This window comes from Talpa occidentalis, unplaced genomic scaffold (genome assembly GCF_014898055.3).
Source record: "Talpa occidentalis isolate TD23 unplaced genomic scaffold, MPIMG_talOcc4v2.1 talOcc4.8, whole genome shotgun sequence".
Classification (NCBI taxonomy): domain Eukaryota; kingdom Metazoa; phylum Chordata; class Mammalia; order Eulipotyphla; family Talpidae; genus Talpa; species Talpa occidentalis.
The window spans coordinates 41391794-41412170 of record NW_023605194.1 but is presented as its reverse complement, the minus strand read 5'-3'; the positions used below and the strand labels follow the sequence as shown (position 1 = coordinate 41412170).

Sequence of the window (20377 nt, the reverse complement as noted above, 5' to 3'; positions counted from 1 at the left end):
GCACAGCAGACCTCTCTTGTGTCGCCGGCTGCTCCCCTCAGCAGTGTATTTCAGTAGATCTGCCTATTCTGCTCCCCACTCTGTCTCTGGTGAATCCTCTCACTCTCCCACACCTCTGGCCTACACCCCAGTTCTTATATACATAAATAAATAAATCTTTAAAAAAAAGGGAGGGAGGAGACAGTCCTGCTGATTGGTATCCAAGTGACCCCAAACCCAAATCCTGGTTCCCAAAACTAGGAGCAAGGGATGAGGGGGACTAGACCTTAGAATCTCTGCTGTGCTCTTTCAACTGTGATTGAGGGATTTTTGTGTGCAGGTATGTGCCTGTGTATGTCTATAAACATATGTTTACTTTGAGGTAGAAAAGGAGGCTGAAGTTGTTTACACGTAATTTGTCTTTTTAAAGGCCAATCTTAGTTGACAACAATAACATTGCTGCAACTTAGCTTATTAGAAACAAGGCTGAATGATGAGGTGGAATACTAGATTTATGCATTTAAAAATTTGTGATCATCTTTTTGGAATGGGGGACATAAGGATATGCTTTCAAAAATTCAAATAGTATAAAAGGGCATACAGTGAAAAATAAATCTTCTCATTCTTGTCTTTCAGTTCCCCAGTTCCTCTACTCAGAGGAAAAAAACAGAACTTCCTACCCCTCCACCATTAATAAAACTTTACTAATTTACTTATTAATTAATTAATAAGGCATTACTATGCCATTGGTTTTATTAACAATATACTCTGGCTGAGCCGAATGATTGGATCGCTCATTACAAGAACTTCCTGAAAGTCCATCAACACTTCAATAGAAAATACACAACAGTCTGTGCCCTAAGTCTGTTCTCATAGTCCTACTATAGTATAATAAAACTGCAAAATTTCACTAACATCGACCTTGCCTTCTGCCCCTATACACTATCAAATTCCCTAATGAGGTACCTAATAAACTCAGTTCTGTCTTTTCCTCTGGTTGTGTTGATGATTTTGGGGGAGTCTGCAGTCCACAGAGGCAGCCCCTGTTTGTCTGTGTTTCAGCTAGAGCGTCGCATGCATTATCATGTTAAGAAGGAGACAGCAAGGTATCGGGGCTGCGGACTACACTCCTGCACCCAGGGGTCTGAATCAGCAATTAGGCAGTTGGGGGCAGTGGGTGGGAAGGTCAAAGAAGCACTAACGTGGGAGATCTGGGAAGAGGCATTAGGGATGGAGAGGCTAGAGTCTCTACTTGCAATTTCGGGTCCCCTGCCCTGGGGCTGGGTCCAGGCCTGGTGAATAGGAGGTGGGGACAGCAAACTTGGATGCCTTATGATCTCTCAGTTTAAACGTCGTTCGTTTCCGCCCTTGAGGACCCAGCTGCCCCTCGGTCATGGATGAGGAAGCACGCGGCTCGAGGAAGGGGAGGGGACCGAGCGCACCCGGCAATCCCGGACTGGGGCGGAGCCTGGGCTGGGGCGGATCCTAATATAGAGTCCGCACGGCGGGGTTGCTGCACTGCAAGGAGACGGGAGCCCCAGAGCTCCGCGGAGAGTCAGAGAGTCGACCTGAGCTAGCCGTACCCGCCCTGCGTCCTTTGCGCCCCCACCACCGGTGAGTGCAGTGCGCAGGGCAGATGCGCCCTTATCCGGGCTCTCGAGCGTTTCCCTTCGCCCTGTCCTGCTCTCGGAGTCACCGTTCGCTGGACCCTTGCGTCACACTGAGGATGCCAGTCCAAACTGTGCCGGGAACCCGGGGCCCCCAGAGAGGAGAGACGACCTGGCCTGATCCCCGCGCGCTTACCCCGGAGGAGACCTCGGGGATCCAATTCTGACTGCAGTATCCCCACCCGACCGGTCTATTTGCTCCTTCACTTCGATCCCTGTTATCTCCTTCTCCTGCAGAGACGCTGCTTAGAGCTCCCGCCTCGCGAACATGAGAGTCCAGCTGGCGTGCCTGCTCCTCTGCACCCTGGTAGTGAGCGACTCCGAAGTGAGTTGGCGTCTCTGCTTTGACTTAAGGGGGCAGGATGAGGCTTGCAGGACCAGGCACCAGGGAAGGCAGAAAATGCATCGGGAGCTGGCGTCTTCCCCATTCCATCTACAGCAGGGCCAGACATCCACCCCTTCCCCCCAACTAGGGAACTAGGACAGGTGTGGGAGTGGGGGCCTTGAGAACCAAGAAGTTTCTCACTTGCGGTTGGGCAAGGCAAACTGATCGTGCCTGATAAGCGAAGCTTGTTTGAGTCAAAATATTTGTTGGGCTCCCACTTGAGGGCTAGTTAGAGATAAACAAGGAGAGAACTGTAGCTGGAGGGAGGAGGGAAGAATAAGTTTGGGGACTTGGAACAGCTTATCCTCACCCCCCTCTCCCCAGGAGCCTGAGGCCATTGGTGACCTCCTCCTCTTATCCCCATGTCTTCCAGGGAAGTCATGAATCTCGTTCAGTGTCTGAGGCATGTGAGTATCCACCCCTTGTACACTATCTGGCTGCATAAACATCTTGGAACAGACTTGGGAGTGCCCCAGGGTCTCTGCTGCAGGGCTGGCTCCTCTCTTGTCCACCCCTACTGCTCCTTGCTTACCAGCCTCCATTGTGCTCTCCAGCAAATTGTGGCTGTCAGAATGGAGGGACATGTGTGCACTACAAGTACTTCTCCAACATTCATCGATGCAACTGCCCAAAGAAATTTGAAGGGGAACACTGTGAAATAGGTATGGCGATCTGAACTATAACTGGGGAGAAGGGAACATCAGGGAACTTGGGGGCAGGGAGAGATGGGTGGGATGCAAGGACAGGCAGGAATTAGAAGATGGCAGTAGAGCAGGACACACACACACACACACACACACACACACACAGTCTCATGTGTGGTAGGAATGAAAGGAGACCATTTTAGTGTCTTCTAATAAGTCTGAAAACACGGACAACCTGACAGAATCTATAAAATGCCTATCTGGACTTCCTCCTCGTTCTAATAGTCTCTCCTCCTCACATCCTTTCATAGATAGATCGAAAACCTGCTATCATGGAAATGGTCACTCTTACCGAGGAAAGGCTAACACCGACACCTTGGGCCGGCCCTGCCTGGCCTGGAACTCTCCTGCTGTCCTTCAGAAAATCTACCATGCACACAGACCTGATGCTCTTGAGCTGGGCCTGGGGAAACACAATTACTGCAGGTGAGGTGGGGCAGCAAGATTCCTCCACATAGCCTCACAGGAATCCCTTTGCCATCCCTTCTGTTTCCAGAGTGCTGGCCACAGCATGAGGGAAGTGAGGCCTCTGAGTTCGAAGGGCAGGACTCAGGAGAGGCATTCTGGGTTAGAGTGACACCCTCTTCCTCTCTGTGTTGCTAGGAATCCAAACAACCAGAGATGGCCCTGGTGCTACGTGCAGGTTGGCCTATACCAGCGTGTCCAAGAGTGTAAGGTGCATGACTGCTCTTCTGGTGAGTTCACAATCTGTTTATAGTGGTGGTGTGGTAGATGACAAACTCACATGTCCCCTTATTCCAGCACAGTAGTCATGAGGAAGTCCTGAAGAATTGGGAGGTCAGAGGAATTGGGAGGATAAAGTACCTTCTTTATCCTCCCTGCCTCCCCAAGACATCTTTCTCTTTCTTCTCCAGGAAAAGAGATCCTCTCTCCTCCAGAAGCAGCAGGGTTTCAGTGTGGTCAGAAGGCTCTGAAGCCCCGCTTTAAGATTATTGGGGGAGAATTCACCACCATCGAGAACCAGCCTTGGTTTGCAGCCATTTACAGGAAGCACCGCGGAGGCTCTGTCACTTACCTATGCGGTGGCAGTCTCATCAGTCCTTGCTGGGTGGTCAGCGCCACCCACTGCTTCATGTAAGTCCTTCTGCCTCTTCTCCCCGACCCTCCTATCCTACCCTGAAAACACACCTTTCTCATGCCCAGTAAAGGAATCTGCTTCAGTTGTGTTCCCTCCGCCCCTCTCCATGTGGTCCATGATCTTGGGGACAAGTCATTCTCTGAGGTCACTGTGGTGGGAAGGGGAAGTGACAAGATCTCATGAGATCAGGCTGTCTGACAGATCTCACCTTCCACAGTAATTACCAAAAGAAGGAGGAAGACTACATTATCTACCTGGGTCGGTCAAAGCTTAACACCGTGACACCTGGGGAGATGAAGTTTGAGGTAGAACAACTCATCTTTCACGATGATTATAGTGCTGACACACTTGCTCATCACAACGATATTGGTGAGTGGAAAACCCTCGATTGCAATAATGATGATGGCTAGAGGTGAGGGGTCCAACAAGAGATCCAAGTTGGAGGTTGAGATAGCAGGGGAACTTAAAGACCCTGTTTTACACAACGAAGGGACTGGTGAGAAGGTTCAGAGTGAAAACATGAGGGGCCTGGTGTCCCTCTGTAGAGTCCATGAATTTCCCAAACAGTTAACCGCCTCTGAAAATGACTTTGTGGACACATAGATAGGGGGGTGATGCCCCTTTCTTTGTTGGATGCAGCCTTTGTCTGTCCCAGTACATAGAAGTTGGCCAGTAGACCAATGGGCTGGATTTTAGTGTAGCTACCTCCGTTGGGGCTTTATGTAGGAAAAAACTCCCATATAGCTGTGTGTAACATTCCTGGCTGTCCAAGGGTTTGTCAGCAGCTGGAACAAAGTCCTTGAAACATAGGACAGTGAAGGCTTGCTTCAGTTGACAAGCTAGCAACAGTCTTCTCAGTAAGACCTCTCATTCTAACTGACCAGGTATTCATCTTTTTATCCCTCTCCTCTCTTCCAGCCTTGCTGAAGATCAGGACCAGCACCGGTCAATGTGCGCAGCCATCCCGGACCATACAGACCATCTGCCTGCCCCCAGAATATGGCGATAACCGTTTTGGCACAAACTGTGAGATTTCTGGCTTTGGAAAAGAGAATACGTGTAAGTGACATTTGGAGCTGGCTGAGAGGGCTCTGGGAGACTGTGTAAGCTGGAGATGAGCATTTTCTGATCAGGGGAAGACTGCAGACAGAAATGGGACACTGAAGAGACAGCACATGGGTTTGGGGCTGGAGTGGAGAATATTGTTCAGAGAATGATGGGGCTAAAAAGGGAATAAATGGGCATGAGGGGCTATAAGTGGGGTAGAGTCTCTGTTTTGGAAGAAAAAAATAAGGATTTTCCAGGGTAGGGATATTTCATGGTGCCCTCCCTTGCTGGGAAGACTTGCTGGGAAGAGTCTTGCTGGGAAGACTGAACAGATGCATCTTAACAAAGACTTCTCCTTGTTTCCTCCATCTAGCTGACTATTTCTATCCTGAGCAGCTAAAAATGACTGTTGTGAAGCTGCTCTCCCATCAGGAGTGTCAGCAGCCCCACTACTATGGCACTGAAGTCACCCACAAAATGTTGTGTGCTGCTGACCCGCAGTGGGAAACAGATTCCTGCCAGGTGAGAGTTCTAGCATCACTCTCCATCACTCTAAAAATCTCTTTAGGGCTCCTTGATCCTTTTAGTTTTGGGGAGCTTCTCTCTAGCCAAAGTCCAAAAAACCAGAATCAGGAGTTTAGGTCTTTAAAGGTTTAAACCAACTCTTATTTGTTTACCAAGCATTTGTCATGAGCCTGGCTCTGTGAGAGGCACTGCAGACTGGGAAAGTAGAGGAAAGAAAATATAAGAAAGAGGAAAAGATGTAACTCAGTGCTTAGGGAGTGGTGTGAATTATAAATGATCAGATGTTTAGTGAGTGCCAACTAGATGGTCACAGAGGGAAAACTTCCAAGAGAAAGTGGGCTCAAGAGGGATTTGAGGAGGCAGAGGGAGGAAAGGTGAGCATTTCATCTGAAGGATACAAAATTGACAATGAGCATGGCATTTTGAGTATGGGGACAAGTAGGGTCTGAGGGTGTATACGGAATGTTGGGAAATATCAAGACTTTGGAGACCAAGCAGAAGATTCTAAACTTGTTGTAATAGGAAGTGGGGAGTCACTAAGGACTTTGACTACAGGAAACTGTTCCTTCTCTCTTGGGCATAATTGGAGGGGGTGGGATCAGAATACCCCCTCTCCTCACTTCTCCCAGGGCTTAACTTTTATGTCTTTGCCTTAACAGGGAGATTCGGGGGGTCCCTTGGTCTGCTCCATCCATGGCCGCCTGACTCTAACAGGGATTGTGAGCTGGGGCAGTGGATGTGCCATGAAGGACAAGCCAGGTGTCTACACAAGGGTCTCACGCTTCCTGCCTTGGATCCGTTCTCACATCGGAGAAGAGAATGGCCCAGCCCTCTGAGAGCTCTCAGAAAGTCAAGGGAGAAAAGGGGCTCCACCCATTCCCATGACGACAGTCATTTTGACAGTAGGGCCATCTCTGCCTGCTATATGTAAGCAAGAGACTGCAGAAGTTAGGCTCTGCTGCAATGGTTTTGCTTGTTCTGCCCACTGGGTGAGCAATAACTTTACTCTGAGATACAGGCCTGGGTGCTGGCTGCCCAGAGCCCTCCTGGCCAGGATGGGAGGGGTGGTCCTGATCCAGGATATTTGGCCCATTAGTCTTTTTGTAGACTAAAACTTCCTGGAGTTAAAAAAAAAAAATGGCCTCTCCTGTGCATGGGTGGGCGGAGTGGACATTTATGAGGCCTACTGTTGGGAAATGAATAATTTCCCAATTAGGAAGTGTAACAGAACTGAGGTCTCTGGAGGGAGCTTGGCCAATGTGGGAACAGTGGTTTGGGGAGTAAAGATGCTAATGACTTGAAGGAAAACTCTGACATTCCATGAATGTGTCAAGAAATATATGTTTGTGTATATTTATACACTTGTGCATGGACTGTGTCAGTGTAAGAGCTGGTGTGTTCCTGTGTCTGACGGCAAGTCTCGGTCTTTCCCTAAATGGTGTGGACTGTAATACCACATAGGAGAGTTTGTCTGGAGAGGCCTTGGGTCACTCCTGGAGTCTCCTGATCTCCTGGTGTCCCATGTGAAAAAGCATATGAATGTATCATTCTGGGGCACAGCTTGTGACCAGCACTAAATGTCTATTTCATTTTCACATAGATGTCCCTTTCTTGGCCAATTATACCTTCTGAACTGCCAGCCTAGTTCATCCAATTCTCACTGTGTGGGTGAGGACCACTCCTGTACACTGAATATTTATAATTATATTCTGCTATTTTTATTTATATCTATTTTTATAATTTTGAATAAAGATCATAAAATGTGATTTTTCTGAAGAGTTTGGCTTGTGTTTATATGGGATGGAGTTGGGGAACGTAACAAGTACAATAGTGGCATGTGCTCCAGAAGTTTTTGTGGGGCTGCATTTCTGGACTTAATGGGGCTAGGACTTAATAGAGGCTAGGAGAATTACAGGGCCAGCCTCCAGAACACATAAGATATAAAGAAATGCCCCAAGCCAGGGGCTCACAGCTTGATAAATGGTATGTAGATTGGCTATCAACTCCCAATTCCCTCCTTAGCCTGATGTCTTTGTGCAGTATACATCTTGCACAACTGTACACAAGATTAGTCCCTGTGGAGAGACTAATATATAGTTCCACCATATTCTCTGCCCCCCAGAAGGCTTGGGCTGACCTCATTTGAGAAGAATACCTGCATGAGTAAAAATTGCTGCTTCAGACCCCAACCTACCTTGAGTCTGTGGTCCTTCAGGAAACAAGACATAATTGCTCCCATTATCTGTGATTGGGGCTGGTGCTGAGTTTTTTCATTGTGTTAATGGAGCCCATGATCAGCCATTGTTCTCCTTATATCAGGGTTCTGAATCTAAAGCTGGTGATGTCCTAATGGGGTGGGGGGTGGTGACCACATATCTTGAAAAAAAGATCAGTTTCTGAAAAACTGGGGCATAGAAGGCAGATTGGGAGACATAGTTGAATGCTTGAATGCCAAATTATTGGAATTTTCAAGCCATGTAAATGGTTTTGGCAGTGTTTCTAAGTCATCTGAGACTCTTTAAAAAAGAGCATATACATGCTCCACCCATAAAGATTGTGATTCAGGTCAGGGCTGGTGCCAGTGCTTGTGATTTTAAAAAATCTCCCTAGGTATTTCTGAGAAGCACCCCTGAAAGCCTCTGGGGACAATTGACCAGAATATGTGGAGGACCTAGAAAATTCAAGAGGCGGTTAGTATGTGTTCTCTGTATGAACAGTTTTCTGAGTGGGTTTGGTGGTGCAAGATCCTCTGGTCTCCTTGTTCAGAGACTTCCTAGATGGTGGACCCCTAGTGGGTCATGACCCAGAGTATTCAGTTTTCTTTCTTTTTTTTTTTTAAGATTTATTTATTTATACAAGAGCTGGGGTACAGGCCAGAGGTGCGGGAGTGTAAGAGGATTCACCAGAGACAGAGCGGGGAGCAGAACAGGCAGATGGACCAAAAGCTCTGCTACGGGGAGCAGCGGGCAAGACAGGAGAGGTCTGCTTTGCCTATTCAGTTTTCAATACTCGTATCTAGCATGTTGTTTTACACTGTATGACACTAGTTCAGAGCATGGATTTGGATGTCAGGTGACCTGGACAGACTGTTGGCTTTAACACTAGCTGTGTGGCTTGGGAAAGATTCTAACCTCTCTGTGGCTCAATTTCTTCACCTATGAAAAGGACATACTATCTACCTCCTGGAATTGTTAAAAGGATTCATGAGTTCATAAATCTCTTAGCATAATCCTGGCACCTAGTAAAGGCACAAAACAAAACAAAAATAAATGATGGTTACAATTACAAAGCTGTGTAAATTCTTATAGAGCCGAAGAGGACCCTCCTCCCCTCTCCTAACCAAAGAGTTCACTGGTGTGTTTTGTGGGAGCTGACAATTGCTAGGAAAGAAAAGGCATGATTTGAACTAAAGGGGCCCAGCCCATGCTGAGTTACTTCTCAGTCTCTGCATTACCCTCTAGGGGCAAGATCTTGTTCCAACATGAGTTGCTCCAGCGTCAGGGCTTAGAGACACTGAAAACAGGAAGTATGAGCCCCATCTGCAGGATTGAGCAATGGCGCTGCTAACTCTCTTTTGACCATTTCCCAGCTGCCACCCAGACCCCCCACTGACTTGTCTCTTCCCTGAATCCTGTGCAGGACCGAAAACAATCAGTTACTTTTCCAGTCACTGGTTTCATGGCGCCAGATACTACCCTGTCACTCACTCAGGGGCAACCTTCTTCCAGTTCTCACTTATACCAGGCACTGTGCTGAGTTCTTCACCTATTATCTGATTAGATCCTCACAACAATCCCATGAGGAAGGTGGCAGCATTGGCCCCATTTCACAGGAGAGAAAAATGGATGCGTAGAGAGATTGGGAGATTTGCCCAAGGCAATGAAACCAGTAAGTGGCTGACCTGGGGTTCAAACCCAGGCAGCTGACTCCAGAGTGACTGGTTCAGCACTGTGACCTATCACCTCTCAGCGGGACCCAATCTGGAGAAAGGAAAACAGTCTTTCAAGTTCCTTACTTCAGGGATGTGGGGTTTCCAAGCTAAGTATATCAGAATTTCAACCCCAGTCTAGATTATAATTCTCTCCTCTTAAAAGATTCCCAGGTCAAGTGCAAAGAACATACTCAGTTACCAGTTTCAAAGAAAAACTTCACCATTCTCGAGCCAACCTCAGCCTTTTCTGCTGAAACCTGGTTTCATCGAAATGGTTTCCGTTTTCACCAGAGCCCCTCCTTCTGAAATATTCTGTGGTCCATTTTACTATCAGGACTCAACCTGATTTCCTCTTCCACTCTGCCTTTCCCAAGTCAACGCCCTGCAACCACCACATCCCTCCACCCCCACCTCCAGTGTGTCCACCTTCCTCCCTGGCAGTAAACATTTGAGTCTGCCCTTTGAAGTGGACATGGTGAGAGGAGCTGGGAGGTGTTTTTAAAATAATAGTACTATTGAGATATAATTCACATGGCAACAATTCACCCATTTAAAGTGTTCAAGGCAATGCTATTTAGTATATTCACAGTGTTGTGCAACAACTACCACAATCAATTTCAGAACATTTTCATAACCTCAAAAAGAAACCCTTTACCCATTAGCTCTGACTCTTTTTCTCTCCATTCCCCTCAGGCTCTTATTTAAATTCTGTCTCTACAAGTTTGCCAATTCTGGATATTTTATATGAACAGAATCATGTAATACATGGTCTTTTGTGACTAACTCTTACACTTGATATAATGATTTCCAGTTTCATCCATATAGTAGCATATATCAGTACTGTTGTGGAATGTCAAATAGCAAATTGGGAGGAAAAATACTCTAAACCTCCTTCTGTCCTTGCAGTTCCATTGGTAGTCAATCAACAACCTTAATTTTTTTTTAGGTACCATGCATTGTTTTAGTTGCTGGGGATACAAGAATGAATGGGACATAGTGCTAGTCCTCAAAGAGCTCACAACTTTATAAAAGAGACAAAACTAAGACCACAATTCAATGTAATAAATGCTATAATAAAATTATGTGTAAAATACTTGGAACGATGACAAGGAAGTAATTAATTCTGCCTTACGAAGTCAAGGAATATTTTGCAGAGGAAGCAATATCTGGGCCTTCAAACAAACAAAGAAATTTGCCAAGCAAGGAGAAAGGCATTCTAGGCAGAGGGAAAGATCACAATCATGAAAAGGCAGGGAATTCTTAAGAAATGATAAATAAACTGCTACGGCAGAGAAGAGTTTGGTGGGGCAATGAACAGGTAGAGAAGAAACTGGTAGACTCCAGCTGGTGAGGACTCTTCGGCAGGACTGACACTCAGCAGCAGGCACTAGTACTGCTCAATCACTAAAGAGTCGCTGTTCCAAAGTCCCTTCCACATGGTCCCAGCCTGTCTCTCCACTTTTTCATGACATAGCAACCACATGCTAATGCCTAGCACAGCGGGACCTCTGAAACACCTCCCTCTCCAGCTGCCATCAAAATACTAACACTTTAAAGCCCAGTTAGTTAAATATTTTTAATATCACCTCTTGCCCACAGGTACTATTTTTCAAAATCTAGAAAGCTAATTAAGGTCAAAGACTTTTCCTCCTTAACTAAAGTTGTCTACCCAGTTATGAAGTAACTATAAAAGTAAATACTTCCAAAACATTCCACAGGTATTGTTAACATTTCTGGCTTCTTAGGTCTCCTTTGGAATCTCAACCTCCTCTACCTGGCCCCAAACGTTGGGTTCCCCAAGACCTTCTCCTCTTGCCACTCTAGACTTTCTACCAAGCAGTCTTATTCATACCCAGGCTTAAATTATCACCCATATATCGTGGTGTATAAACACTTACTTGCAGCCATACTTCTTCACCGAGCTATTGATCTTTATTTTTCATTGTCTACTTGACACTTCCTTTTGGTTGTCACATGTAGGGCACCTCAAACTCAACCTGATGGACTTACTCTATCACTCTTTGTTTCAGATGATGGCACCGTATCCATTTGCATGCAGAAACTTGGGAGTCATCCTCATCCTGATGCTTCTTTCCTCTCACCTCCCTCATCCTATCCATTACCAAATACTGGCAATTTACCTAGGAGCTCTTGAAGTAATCCATTTCTCTCCATTTTCACCACCACCTTGAGTTGAGCCCATGCCACAATCAACTCTCCAGGACTACGTCCCAGCTGGCCTCCCTCAGTGGCTTTTTCTCTCCTGTCACTCCCTTCCATACTCCCCACCAATCCATTCTGCTCCCCTGAATTGAAAATATTTTGAAAACGCAAATGCGCGCTTAGTGCTCAGGTTGGCTAGCCTGAGTGGGGTCAGGCCCTTACTTCCTCTCTAGCTTCACTTGTGCCAAGCTTTTCCAGTCTTGCCATACCCAGCCATTCTCTCTCTCTTTTTTTTTAAGATTTATTTATTTATGCATACAAGAACTGGGGTACCGGCCAGAGGTGTGTGTGTGGGGGTGAGAGGATTCACCAGAGACAGAGTGGGGAGCAGAACAGGCGGATGTACTGAAATACACTGTTGATGGGAGCAGAGGGTGAGTCATGCTGCACCATGTGGGTAGCTCAGGAAAGGTCTGCTGCGCCATGTGGATAGCTCCCTGGCCAGGGATCGAACTCATGCTGCAGTGGCTGTGGACAGCTTCAAAGGCTGTGTCCTAACCCCCTGCATCCTAATCCCTTGCGCCACCAGGGAGGCCCTCAGCCATTCTCTTTTAAGTCCCTCTGTAATCACAGGACCATATCTTGTGTTGTTTCTTTCGCCTGGTGCTTTTCTTCCTGCCTTTCTTTTGACTAGTTAAGTTTTTCCTTGTGCTTCAGAGATCAGTTCTTAAAGGAGGTATTTCCTGGGTTTTCTGTATCTATTTAAGATCCACTATTTTGATAATAGTCTCATTACACTATGTGCCACTTTACTGGTGCACTTGTCCCTGTTGCAGTTTTGCTTTGTTGTATCATGATTTCATTAATTTTCCCCCACCCAAATGTAAGCTTCATGATGGACAGTGTGTTTTTTGTTTTTTTAAAGATTTATTTATTTATGCATGCAAGAACTGGGGTACAGGCCAGAGGTGTGGGGGTGAGAGGATTCACCAGAGTGGGGAGCAGAACAGGCAGATCTACTGAAATATACTGCTGAGGGGAGCAGGCAGAGAGGAAGGAGAGGTCTGCTGGGCCATGTGGGTTGTTCCCAGGGATCCAACTCATGTGCAGTGGCTGGGGATAGCTTGATAGTGCTGTCTTTAACCCCTGCACCATCAGGGAGGCCCCAACAGTGTGTTTTTGATCACAATTGTATCCCTAGTACCTAGTATGATGTCCAGAATATGATAGATTTTTTTTAAAGATTTATTTTATTTATACACAAGCTGGGGTATAGGCCAGAGTCACGGTAGGGTGAGAGGATTCACCAGAGAGAGAGCTGGGAGCAGAACAGGCAGACGGACCAAAAGCACTGCTGAGGGGCTCAGTGGGCGAGACAGGAGAGGTCTGCCTCGCCATGTGGGATTCTCCCTGGCCAGCTGGGATCAAACCCACACTTCAGAGGCTGCGTACAGCTTTACAGCGCTGCGCTCAACCCGCTGTGCCACTGGGAAGGCCCCACAATATGGTAGATATTTAAGAAATATTTATTAAATGAATGAATTCTGATATGTTTCTTTTCAAAGACTGCTAATTTTACATAGTTGTGTTCACACTTTATACATAATTTTGTATTTTGTTCTTTTCCTTTGACTATTTTGTTATAGCTTTTTCCTATGCTATTACAAATCTCTCCAAACCATATTAGCGCAATGTAGCTGATAAAAGCATTCATCTAACCTACCTTTCTAGACTGAGGCATCATAGATAATGTATGTGAAAGTTCTTTGTAATCAATAGGTACATATGAGACAGTATTATCTGCATTTAAAAAGAAATGTGAGTGAAGTTTGCTCTGGTGCCTTCCTTACCCTGGCCCTTATACCTCTTTTCTTAGGACACTTTATTTTATTTATTTTTTTTGGTGCCCTTGTTTTGCCTGATAACTTAGTTAAGGTGTAAAGTAAATAATTAACTTTAATATGCTACTACCACAAGGAGAATTGCATTTTATAAAAGAATTTCTAACCCCAGAGAACCTTAGGCAAACTCCCCAGCAAAGGAGAAGATGGAATTCTGGCCAACAGCATGAGTCTGTGTCTCTAATTTCACATTTCGTCCTTGGAACCTTGGAACCTTGCCATCTGTAATTTCTGCCTGTCACTCTTTCATTTGTTAATTTCATGGTGTTTGTGTTTTTAAGAGCATGCAGTTTGAATTTTTCATCATTCATACAGGGGAAGACATCCAAGACTTTTATGTACACACACACACACAAACACACACAGAGATTCATATATGTACATATATATATGTGTGTATATATTGTATATATGTGTATATATATATATGGATTCATACTTATTTCTAAAAGAAGGGCACTCAGTCAAGTTGATGACTTGGAGAAGACTCAAGATATTCATTAATCATTGATTCTTCTTTCACTCATTCATTTAACAAACACTTTTTGAGAATTGGTCATGGGCCTGGCACGATGCTGCTTACTGGGTATAGAGATGAAAGTCCCAGTCTTAGCTTTCATGGCTTAAAGGTCAGGAGGGGAACAGACAAGCAAACGAACAGAATACAGTGAGAACATGGTATGAGGACAATGTACAAGATAAGCAAAAAGGCTGAGCGGAGTCTTTTTTTTTTAAGTTTATTTTTTAATTTTATTTATTTATTTATTTATTTATTTTTAAGATTTATTTTTATTTATTTTTTATACAAGCACTGGTTACAGTCAGAAGCGCAGGAGGGTGAGAGAATTCACCAGAGCCAGAGCGGGGAGCAGAGCAGGCAGAAGGACCGAAGTACACTGCTGAGGGGAGCAGCGGGCGGCAGGAGAGGTCTGCACGCCATGTGGGACCCTTCTCCAGTGGCCGGGGAGCAGCCGGGGATCGAACAGGCGCTGCAGAGGCTGCGGGCAGCTTCACAACCCAGCGCTCAACCGCTGCGCCACTGGGGAGGCCCTGAGCAGAGTCTTGAAGGGCAAATCTAAAGGGACAAATGACACTCTAAGGCAGGGAAATAGCATGTGAAAAAGGTATAGGAGAAGGAGGAAGCACTGGGCACTGAAAGAACTAGAGCTGGATTAAATGCATGTGGTACAGGACCAGTATTAGGTGATTTAGCTGGAGGGGCTGGAGAGACCAGAAACCTAAGGACTTAGAGGATTCTGCCTGCAAGAAGAACTTTGGACTTCATTGTGATTAAACAGTTTGGATTATATGGCAGTAGTATGGAAGACTGATTACAAAAATAACAGACTATGGGCAGGGAAATCCAGCTTGGCGACTACTACAATTAGGCAAGTAGGAGTGGAAGAGTGTCTGAAAGAGGGCAGTGGCAGTGGCAGAGGGGTGGGAAGAGAGGGTATAGATACAGGAGGTTTTGTGAAAATAGGATTGATTCTGCCTGACTAAGGGTGGAAGGAGGAGGTTATTATTTGATTTAATCTCCTGCCTTTGGGCAAATAAGACACTGCCTAATTTTACAGGTGAGAAGCTGAGCTTCTACTGTAAGTGATTTCCCTAAAGTCATAGCCAGTAGGTGACTGACCAAGTTAGAGTTACTACTGATGGAATTGTGGGGACCAAGCAGCTGCAAGCTAGATGTGCTAATGGCTTCTGTGACACTGTTCGCTCAAGTGAATGACTTCCCCATCACCATGATCACCAAGTGGTGATGTCATCCAAACCTGGGGGGTTGATGCTTGTTCCTGGAACACTCCAGGTCTGTTTGGCCTGGGAACTCCAGAGACTTCTCTAAAATCTCCCCATCTTGTGATGCACAGTCAGTGAACTAATGGATGTGGTATGTACAAGGGGATCAGCAGTTGTTGGATCTTCTTGCCTTCTGGCTTCCTAGAACTGAGAGTTAACTTCTGTTATTTGAGTAGATAACACGTACTGAGCACATAACCAAGTTCTACAAGTAGGATGTGAAAATAAAATGGATTTCGTAAGAATTTTGACTGGTAGTTTTCCCAGCTCAACCTCACCCCACCACCCCATTTTCTGTGATCTATCGATTTCCCTAAATTTATCACTCTTATTATAAAGGAAAGGGAATGACTGCTCTTTCACCTAGCTCTTCCCATCCTCCTCCACCATCTCTTTAGTTCTTTCTTTCTCCAGAGTATGTGTATAAGCTGGCGTCAATGCTAAAGGAGTGATGGACTCTAAAGTTCTAGCTTAGCTCTTCCCTTAATTAGCTTGATGACAAATGTCAGCCCTCAGATTTTCTCCTATTCCTCAGTCCACCTGCGCATATCTCACCATCACTGACTGAGAGTCTCTGCCAGGGAAAATCTAAGTTCCTGAGTCCCATTGGGAACTGGATGTATCTGTGGAGTTAACAGCTATTGATCAGATCATTTTTATTCTCCGCTGGAATTTGGCCATTACCCCTGGCCTTGGAAAGAGATTAGAATCATGCCAGGATGCCCCCGTTGTGAGCTTTCCAGAAGTCCTTATCTGATAGCCCCCTCTTGTAAGGCCCTTTAAGTCAAAACTCTCTTGGACACTTGCCTCAAAACTTTGTCTTAGTTGGACTCTCTTATGATTGACAGAGTGAGAAAAAAGGATGGATAGAAACTCAGGGAGTGATAAACACTTTGCTTAGGACATATATGTCAATATATGTTCTAACAGATCTATTATATAGAACAGTCTCTATTATATTCTATTATGTTCTATCTATTATGTAGGACAATATATGTTCTAACATAACATCACTATAAAGTGGTCATTCTCTAAGTATGGTCTTCAAATAGGCGACTTCAGCATCTCCTTGCACTTAAAAGTGTAAAATTTGAGGTCACACCCCAGGTCTACTAAATCAAACTCGAGAGGTTGGGTCCAGCAATATGTGTTTTAACAAACTCTCCAGGTGATTCTGTTACATACTCAAGTTTGATCTGAGGCATTGATTCTCAGACTTCAGCACGAGGTTCAGTATATCTGAATCACCTGGGGAGCTTGTTAACCATACAAAAACCTGGTTAAAGAAATTGGGTTGGTGTCTGGGTAACTGTATTTTTAGCAACTTTCCTAGATGATTCTGCTATTCATTGAAGATTGGGGATCATTGATCTAAGTAATTCATCTTATCAATTAGCTGAGTCTGCTGCAGATAGAGGGCTGTAGAAATATTTCTCAAATTTCCAAATGCCACCTGCATCTGAACCTCTGGGGAGCTTGTTAGAAAAGCAGAATCTGAGTATCAGATGTATTGAACCACTGAGGTCCTGGCATCTATAACCAGTGATCTCCAGATGATACTTATGCATGTGAATGTTTGATAATCCCTGAGCAACAGCTTGGCAGGTGTTCTCAATAATGGGTGCACATTAGAATTACCTGGGGAGTTTTAACAGTAAGCTTATACCTGAGTCCCACTTCTAGAGAGTCGAATTTAATTGGTCTGAGCTGGGTGGGGCTACAATTTTTTTTATATTAGCCCCCACCCTCACCCTAGTGATTTTAATATGTAGTTGTGGTCAGATGCCCTCCATTTTGTAGTTTAAAGCCTCTTAGAACAGAAAAGTTAAACAGAATCAAACATGAAGCACCCTTTGTTCTCCCTTTTTCCTCGCCCCTCCCCACCTTGTGATTAAACTTTAGCTCCCAACTAATGTATTATTTTCCAACTGCATTCCTCAGAATCTTGAAAACTGATTGTATTACATGTCTAACACAATTCCTTGATAATAACATCAAGGAAAGATTGTTAGCCCTGAAAGAATACTCCCTATTAAGCACCATGATTTGTGTTGCCTGTACTGCCACCTCAGACCTGACTATGTGAAGTCCCTCATTCCCTTCACATTCCACACCTCCTCCATTCCTTCCCCCAGTGTATAATCACAGCACCTCCTTCACCATTAGAAGAGCTGACTTTTTAAAAGATTTATTTATTTATACAAGAACTGGAGTACAGGCCATAGGCGCAGGAGGGTGAGAGGATTCACCAGAGACAGAGTGGGGAGCAGAACAGGCAGAAGGACCGAAATACACTGCTGAGGGGAGCAGCAAGGGAGGCAGGAGAGGTCTGCTGTGCCATGTGTGTATCGGCCTGGCCAGCCAGGAATTGAACCCGCGCTGCAGAGGATGCGGACAGCTTCACAGCGCTGTGCTCAACCCGCTGTGCCACCGGGGAGGTCCAGAAGAGTTGACTTTTAGGGTATTAATCCCACCGATTCCCTTGGTTACCTTGAATAGACTCCTTGAATAAACCCTTTTGTGAAAAGGACTTTTCACAACGACACTCTCATGGTTCAGAGTTTGACTTTCTGGGTGGCAAATGAAAGACCTGGTTTGGTCACTTATTAAGTTAAAAAGCATCAAAGCATCCTAGAGGATGCAGATCTGGGGAGGGTCAGGAAATAGGAGAAAGTGAAGAAGGCTGAAGAAACAACTGGTAAAAGCTGGAAGGAGAGAGGAGAGAAGGTCAGATGGTAATGTCAAGCTGGAAGTCCAGAAAAGATAGAAAGATGGAAGGGTTCATAGTGAGAGTGAATATGTTAATGTCAGTGTTGTGGAGCTTGGTGTAGGAAGAGGGTGTTAGTTTCTTATTGCTGCTGTAACAAATTATCATAAACTTAGTGACTTCAAGTAACACAAATGTATTATTTTACTTTTGAAGGTTAGAAGTCCAAAACTGAGTCAGTAGGGCTGTATTCCTTCTGGAGGATCTAGGGCAGCAGAATGAACTTCCTTTGCTTTGCTAGATTCTAAAGGCTACCTGCATTACTTAGCTCATGATTTCATGTTTCCCCAACCTTTGCTTCTGTTATCACATCTCTTTCTCACTCTGACCTTCCTCTTTTCCTCTCACAAGGATCCCCTTATACACTGTGATTATATTGGCTTCATCCAGATAATCTAAGGTAATCTTTCCATCTCAAGATCATTAACTTAATCATATATGCAAAAAAATCATATCCCCTTTGCTATGTATCCATGAATATATGTATAATCATGGATACCAGGGATTAGGATATAAATATTTTTGTGGATCATACTTCAGTCTACCACAGTCTCCTCTCTGCCCGCTGAGATTATGCAAAATACATGCACTCCACTCCAACGTCCCTCAAAAGTTCAACCCATTAGAGAACAGTAGAGGTAGGAATGGACCACAGTGCAGGTTTTCTATGATCCAGCAGATTGGGTAAACGAGGAATCAGAGTCCTCAGTGCTTTTGCAGGTTTTTATTGGGATTACCAGGTACATGGCAGGCAGGAGCGCTGGGGGGCCTGTAGGCTGGCAGGCCTCCCAGCCCCCAGCAGGTCTTCACTCTGGGCTCCCTGGCCTTCTCTCAGCTTCTGCTTCTCTTGCTTCTCTCTCCACTTCTGCTGGCATCCCTGTGATGCTGGCCTTAAAAGCCCAGTCGAATCCCATCTACCTATGCCTACACCCTACTCCAGGTGTCCGCCATCAGGCATGCATTCAGGACTGCAAGCTTTCGTCATCTATCCTAATGGCGGGAGGGCAGAAAAGCCTGATACCTTTTACCTTACCTTACAAGAACCAACTCAAAGTCTCCTTTATAGTCTAAGATGGTATTGTTTCTGCTTGGTGTAAAATGCTCAAGAAACTTGTGGGTCTCCCATGTATGTCATGGGCATTTATTCTATTAGACAGGTAATGTCACAGACTTTTCCCATCTCTATTTTGGGGTTCTATTGAGTTAGTTAAGGGGGTCCATGAATCACTTTTCTAATCTAGTTGTAAGGGCCAGACAGGACACAGTGCAGGTTTTCTGATCCCATGCAGACCAGGTAAAGGAGGAGTCAGAATCCTCAGTAGTTTTGCAGGTTTTTTATTTGGGGTTCACCAGGCATATGGCAGGCAGGGACTTGCTGGCTGGAGGCCTACTAGCCTCCCAGCCCCCAGCAAGTCTTCACTCTATCTGAGCTCTCTGGAGTTCGTTCTGCTGCTTCTCGGCTTCTCTTTCGGCTTCTGCTTCGGCTTCTGCTTCTACTGCTACTGCTACTGCTACTGCTGCTGCTGCTGCTACTGCTGCTGCTGCTGGCGTCCCCGTGACGCCGCCCTTAAAAAAGCACAATCTTAGCTCAGCTGAATCCCACCTACCTATGCCCACACCCTATTCCAGGTGCCCGCCATCAGGCATGCATTCAGGACAAGGATCCATCATCTATCCTGATGGCGGAAGGGCAGAAAAGCCTGATATTTTCTTTACCCTACACTAGTGTAAGAGCCCTCTGTGTGAATGGGTACTAACCGTTTGAAACTGCCAAGGCACATGTAGGGTAAGGTAAAAAATCAGGCTTTTCTGCCCTCCCGCCATTAGGATAGATGAGGGAACCCTGTGATCCTGAATGCATGCCTGATGGCGGGCACCTGAAGTGGGTACACCTGCACTAAGACTGTGCTTTTTTAAGGGCGGCGTCACGGGGACGCCAGTAGAAGCAACAGAAGCCAAAAGAGAAGAAACCCGAAGCGGAGAACGCCAGAGAGCCCAGATAGAGTGAAGATTTGCTGGGGGCTGGGAGGACTCCCAGCCCCCCAGCACACCTGCCTGCCATGTGCCTGGTGAACCCCAATAAAAACCCTGCAAAAAACCACTGAGGACTCTGAATCCTCCTTTACCCGGTCTGCATGGGATCAGAAAACCTGCACAGTGTCCATTCCTGCCTTTACAGCACATTAAGTAGTTGTCCAGTCAGACCCTTGACTTCCTCTCCAGAGTATTCTTTACTGATTGTGAATCTCTTAATATTAGCATCTTTTCCAATCTGGGTAGCTTGAGAATTTCCCAGATCACCAAGACCTGGTTTCTTTCTCCTCAATTTATCTCTTTAATCTCACATTTTACTATAAAGAACAAAAAATAAGCCAGTCTGCATCTTCAACACTTCTCTTGGAAATC

General features: G+C 45.4%; 1 protein-coding gene across 1 annotated transcript; it reads left to right on the top strand.

Moving 5' to 3' along the window:
• Positions 1-1485: 1485 nt before the first annotated feature.
• Positions 1486-7154, top strand: PLAU (plasminogen activator, urokinase). The gene is made up of 11 exons (XM_037497046.2): positions 1486-1593; positions 1884-1971; positions 2405-2438; positions 2586-2693; positions 2987-3161; positions 3339-3430; positions 3611-3830; positions 4052-4203; positions 4753-4893; positions 5255-5403; positions 6066-7154. Exons 2-11 carry the CDS (start codon positions 1915-1917, stop codon positions 6240-6242), a joined length of 1305 nt encoding a protein of 434 aa, XP_037352943.1. The 5' UTR covers positions 1486-1593; positions 1884-1914; the 3' UTR covers positions 6243-7154.
• The last annotated feature ends 13223 nt before the right edge of the window (positions 7155-20377 follow it).

Coding starts and splice junctions, on each gene's coding strand:
- PLAU (XM_037497046.2), top strand. CDS start 1,915: ATGAGAGTCCAGCTGGCGTGCCTGCTCCTCTGCACCCTGGTAGTGAGC. Junction 4,204..4,752: donor TGCTCATCACAACGATATTG/GTGAGTGGAAAA, acceptor CCTCTCTTCCAG/CCTTGCTGAAGATCAGGACC. Junction 4,894..5,254: donor CTTTGGAAAAGAGAATACGT/GTAAGTGACATT, acceptor TCCTCCATCTAG/CTGACTATTTCTATCCTGAG.